Source organism: Etheostoma cragini, chromosome 8 (genome assembly GCF_013103735.1).
Source record: "Etheostoma cragini isolate CJK2018 chromosome 8, CSU_Ecrag_1.0, whole genome shotgun sequence".
Classification (NCBI taxonomy): domain Eukaryota; kingdom Metazoa; phylum Chordata; class Actinopteri; order Perciformes; family Percidae; genus Etheostoma; species Etheostoma cragini.
The window spans coordinates 2,490,657-2,496,501 of NC_048414.1; the positions used below are offsets into that span (position 1 = coordinate 2,490,657).

General features: G+C 44.1%; 1 protein-coding gene across 1 annotated transcript in view; it reads left to right on the forward strand.

The window, feature by feature from the left end:
• Nucleotides 1-216: 216 nt before the first annotated feature.
• The window catches only part of LOC117949035 (ceramide kinase-like), a 13,018-nt gene continuing 7,389 nt past the window's right edge, over nucleotides 217-5,845 (forward strand). Inside the window, exons 1-7 of the mRNA XM_034879024.1 lie at nucleotides 217-582; nucleotides 2,081-2,122; nucleotides 2,846-2,986; nucleotides 3,541-3,663; nucleotides 4,135-4,260; nucleotides 4,349-4,415; nucleotides 4,621-4,766. Of these exons, the coding sequence (XP_034734915.1) occupies nucleotides 447-582; nucleotides 2,081-2,122; nucleotides 2,846-2,986; nucleotides 3,541-3,663; nucleotides 4,135-4,260; nucleotides 4,349-4,415; nucleotides 4,621-4,766 (781 nt within the window). The 5' untranslated portion in view covers nucleotides 217-446. The remainder of the gene's footprint in view (nucleotides 583-2,080; nucleotides 2,123-2,845; nucleotides 2,987-3,540; nucleotides 3,664-4,134; nucleotides 4,261-4,348; nucleotides 4,416-4,620; nucleotides 4,767-5,845) is intronic.

Consider the following 5,845-nt stretch of genomic DNA (forward strand, 5'->3'; position numbering starts at 1 on the left):
GTGTTTTATGTTTTTTGTGTGTGGCCTAAATGCTTTTATTTTGCTAGTTTCCGTTTCCTACACTTTCTCCGCGTCATTAGTATAGTAACATCAAAATACCAAATACGGATTAAATGTTGAATCAAGTTGGCTGTTGATAACGGTATAAGTGGCTTGAATCGCGAATAGGTTAGAGCATCCTGTTTTCCGACAGAACAAAAACGCAGCATCAATCCTCTCCTACTTCCGGCAAGAAACCGCTATCTGTCAGAAAAAAGCCCTCTCTGAAATCCGCTACACGGACACACTTTTACCGCTGTTCTTTTCCTGCTGTTCGAGTAGTTATTTCGGGATATAGAGCCTCTGCGGACACAGAAAGAGAGCATGCCCGGACAGAGATAACCGTCCCCGGGCTGCTGCTGCCCCCTCAGCCCGCTGAAGGACAGGAGCAGGACGGCCAGGCGCAGATGGAGAGGCCGGGCAGGCTGCTGCTGCTGTCCGAGCTTCGCGTCCGAAACGCGGCGTACGACGTGAGCCTGAGTCGGTCCCTGCTCACCTGGAAGAGACGGACCTCCAGCTCGGTGCATCACCCGTTCAGGCCCAGTAAGACCCCCCAAACATATTTCCGCATTTGTCCATGTGTTTTTACCTCTGTGTCTGTTGGTCTGTCAGGCCTTTAACATAGCGCGAGACCCTGTGTGGTAAACAAAGAACATAATGGACAAACAAAGGACATATGGTGGACACACTATAGTGTTTTGACCTTGCGGTTACCCGAGTTACCGTAATGTAAAACACGCAGTAAAAAGTAGTCCGTTCTGTAACAACGAGTGAGACTTGATATATCCGGTTACATAACGCACAACATCCAGTGTGACACACACACACACACACTGTGTGGAGGTCACAGTCAGGCTGCACGCAGGGGAGACACAACACACACCAAACCTCATACAGCTTTTACAGTCATCTTAAAACGAAAAAAAGCTTAACATGGTTTAATATATCTATAACAATGATCAATTATCACCAAATTATTCATGGCCATCTCTTAAGCCTGTCAAAAAAACAACTATTGGTGTCTATGATGAGGGAAAAGCTTAAAATGTTTTAATGTAACTATAACAATGATCAATTATCACAATATTTCTCTCTCATATTGGTCCTCAGAACCACTGAAAACTGTCAAAAAAAACGTGAAACCACGTTAAGCTTTTTAAAATTAAGCTTTTTCCCCCTTAGGCTCTAATGAAGCAGAAACGCTTAATGTCACTTAATAATTGAACTTTGGGTTAGATCTTTTGACATTTGAGCAATACGAGAGAGAAATTTGGTGACAATTGATCATTGTTATAGGTACACTAAACCAAGTTAAGTGTTTTCCTTGCGATAGGCACCAATGAAGAAGAAAACGTAAATGTGATGATAACTTCTGTATTATAGATTATGGATTCTCTCTTGCAACTGTCAGAAAAACACACCGACGTTGATAAAAGGAATTGAATTGAAGTTCTCCTGAATGTTTCTGCAGCTAAAGATTCGTAGAAAAACAACAGAAGTTGAATCTCTGTGATGTGGATGAATGTGTTTTTCTTTTTTACAGAAATGCATCCTGGGAGATGTAGTCGACCTCTCTCCCTCAATTCTTAGGTCCACAGGCTTGTAGCGTTTGACTTCTATTTTTTCTAAGAACCGGCCATTTTGCTGACTCAGCTGTTTGCGTCAGAGCTCCTTTCTGTCTCCTCTGTCTCGGTGTCTCACATGGTCACAGTCCCGCTGTTTCTGTTGCCATGGCGAGTACAGAAACAGCCCCTGGGCGTGTAAACCTGAGAAGGACGGCAGTGTGTGTTCACAGTGTGTTGTGATTGTGTTTCAGTAGTGAATCTTTAATGTCTGACCTGCTTTCTGTCTGCCTTTTGTTTTCATAAAATTCAGTTTAAAAGTACATATTAAGAAGACAAAGAGTTTCTCGTCCATTGCATGTAGACCCGAGTATTATATCATAACTGCAGTATTTTGAAATGTACACATGTGTACACACACATGAATAGAGTGAAGTAACTGTGGCAAGACGCTCTTCTTCTGTGTGCTTCTCCTGCAGGGTTTTGCGTCCCATTGTTCCCGCGTCATCGACCAGACCCAGGTAGGAGATTTTTACTCCCAGAATGCACTGGGCCAACTCCACCTGCCGACTGCAGGTTTAGTTCAGATTGTGGTGCTGCTGTTTAAAAAAACTCAGGTCTCAAGCTGAACCTGCAGTTATGTTCCAAAGTGACGCAAATTCCTTCTTAAAAATACAATTTGACCTCACCTTAATCTTTTTTTTTTCCTAATTTTTATTTATTCAGGGTAGGTCCACTGAGATGAAGCCTCTCTTTTGCAGCAACACCCTGATTACATGCACACAGTTACACATTCACACCATCCACCTCACTCGGATGAGAGATGTGAAGATGTGACGCTAGAGAGCGGAAGCCACATCTATTTTTTCGTATTTGTATTTATTATAATGATCCCCATGAGGCCTAGACGAGCAGCTAGTCTTCCTGGGGTCCAAAACAACATTTTAATCAGACAGTATTAAAACATTTCATGACATATACAAAGAACAAAACAAACAAATACAACAATATCTGCTTACAGAACAAACAAAAAAAAGAGTAAAACTAGTTAGTCTAGAGCCCTGAAAACCAAAATCAACCCTTACTTGATCCACTCTGACTGTTTCGTCTTGTGTTGTCCATGTTTGGTTTTAGTTCAGGTTTCAGTTAATTTCTTTAAATACCACGGGGAACTTGAAACTCGTGGTGCGTTCAAATGCTTGCAGAGAGGCTCAGAAATATACGCGATGTTCATGTGTGTGTAGGTGTGGGCCACGCCGTGTCGGTGTCGGAGATCATCTCTGTCAGAGAAGAGGAGGAGGAGAACAGCAGCAGACGAAGAGACGATGGCAGCTGGAAAAAAATCAAAGAGAGAGCAGGAAAGGACCGCGGGCCGGCCTTCACTGGTAAACACATCTGGAAACACATCTGGACACATAGGCGTCCAGCGCCCCATTTCAAGGAGGAGGTTTAACAAACTGATGTCTGAGTTGATTTACCCTAAGATGGGAAACCGAGTTTTTGCGTTTCAATTTAAAATAGATTTTCAATTTAAAGTGAATTCTCAATTCAAAAAATAAAAACAACACAATTCCCAGTATGTAAATGTAGTTGCTTGTCCCGTGTGATAGTATACACAACATTACAAAACAAAAACAAAAAATATATATTTTTTTTAAAACTTTTTTGCACACACCTAATGCCTTCTCACCGAGGATGTATAGCATATCACAAACCTTTTGCTAAACTACTTGATATGGAATCAGAAATGTAACCGAATCGGGACCTTGTGAATCTGAATCGAGTCACATTTGGGAAATCCTTGGCGATACCCAGCCCTTTCTGTAGGTACAGGGAACACACACATATCAGGGAAAAACCACTGAGAAACTCATACCCGCACAATTATTTAAAAAAAGATCACAGTGATTTGACCTTGTGTGTGTCTGTTGTGTGTCAGTGTTGTACGTGGAGAGGAGTCGGCACCACCGCTGGCGGTGTACTGAGGTCACCTTCACGTGTCCAGAGGAGGCGCTGTGTCAACACTGGGTCAGCAGCATCAGAGAGCAGCTCGCAGCTATCGGTACGAGTTCACACACACACACACACACACACACACACACACACACACACACACACTGATAACTACAAACTACTATTTTTTTGTGACTGTTATTGCCGCTCTTCATTCTAATCCCAACCGGCCCGTTAGACACCACCTACCAAGAGCCTGGGTCTGGGTCTGTGTCTGGGTCTGGGTCCGGGTCTGGGTCTGGGTCTGTCCCAGGTTTCTGCCTAAAGGGAAGTTTTTCCTCGCCACTGTCGCCCTGTTGCTTGCTCTGGAGGAAACTACTAGAACTGTTGGGTCCTTGTAAATTCTGGAGTGTGGTCTAGACCTCCTCTATCTGTATAGTGTCTCGAGATAACTCTTGTTATGAATTGGTACTATAAATAAAATTGGACACACACACACTGACTAACACACATGATTGTTGCCAGAAACTGTCAGTGACGTTGTTGTTGTTGTTGTTGTTGTTGTTGTTGTTGTCTGCAGCCAGCAGACCCAAACACCTGCTGGTCTACATCAACCCGTACAGCGGGAAGCGTCGGGGGAAACGCATCTACGAGCGAAAGGTCGCCCCGCTGTTCGCCCAGGCGGGCGTCTCCGCGCACGTCATCGGTACGTCCCGTATTACCCACTTCCTGTTCTTGGGCTTCCTGTGTCAGAGGGATTACAATCTTAACGCGCATTGTTTCTGTTGTCATAGTGACGGAGCGCGCTAATTATGCAAGGGACCACTTGAAGACGGGGGCGGAGCTGCAGAAGTTTGACGGGTGAGAGTTTAGTTCCTTCACAAAAGGTGAAAGTTCAGGTGAATTATTACATCACAGAGCACCTGCGACCTGCCAAAATAAAAGCACCATCGGGAACACATCTGTCAACCTGCTGTGTTTTACTAACAACTGTTTTACACTTTGAGGGAACGTGCCGATCAAGCAGAGTGATTTTGAAAAGCCAGTGTACCCTGTAACATCTCAGGGTGGTGTGTGTCGGAGGGGACGGCATGTTCAGCGAGATCATCCACGGGCTGATCTGGAGGACGCAGATCGACGGCGGCGTGGATCCAAACTGTCCGGAAGAAGAACTGATCCCCTGCACGCTTCGCATTGGAATCATTCCTGCAGGTCAGAAGCACCGACGTGACCGTCAGAAACACTGCTTTTATGGTTGGAGTTAATGTGGTGATTATGACTAGAAAGGATCCGTCTTCTGTAAAACTCTCGTTACTATTAATAAAACATACTCCGTGTGTTTACTGATGAATAGATGGACCCCAGAGGGTATAGCTTTTGATTTAGACCAGACGTTTAACTGTTGATGTGAACTAGAGGTAAACACTGCTGTGGTTTTAATAGACAGCGGTCAGCCAATCAGAGAGCAGGATCCTCTGTTTCCGGGGTATAAATGCAGGTACTGCTGACTGTGGCCTTATTTCTCAGTTTTTTGAGGTTCTGTTCTGCTTAAGTGCTCTACACACACACACACACACACACACACACACGCACACACACACACGCGCACACACTTTACCCTGGCTGTTAGGGCTAATAAATAAAAGAAATGAGCAGAGAGAGAGAGTTCATTAATATCAGCTGTTGCTAATGCAGAGAAAGACTGGAGCCAGACAGGCAGAGCTAATGCTAACGCTAACACACGCACACACACACACACACACACACACGCTCTGGGAGACTTAAGCAGCTCACCTGGTTCATTAATGGCTGCTGATGCTCAGTACGGCAGTGTTGGGGTGAAGTTTGCAATTTCCAAACTCAGGCAACTTTTATTCATAAAATAAAAATACAACAACACAAAAAAGCATCTGAATATTTGAAGTCATCAGTAACATAAGTCCCTCCCATCCCACCCTCAGTCTGGCCACATCTACACTACTACATTTACATTGTTAAGCGCAATTTGGAGACCAAGACAATCTCCGTCTACAAGAGTTTTAGCTCCAGCTGAACTAATCTCCGTGAATATTAAGATGTCTGATGACTCATATAACGTGAGCATTCACACCCACTGGGCATGTGCATGCCGGTGTAAACAGGACTCTTACTCAAGAAAATCAAAAACGTAGAAGTTGAAATTGCAGAAAGAACAAAAGTGGTAAAAAGTAAGAGCAGGCAAGGCAAGGCAAGGCAGCTTTATTTGTATAGCACATTTCAGCAACAGGGCAATTCAAAGTGCTTTACACAAA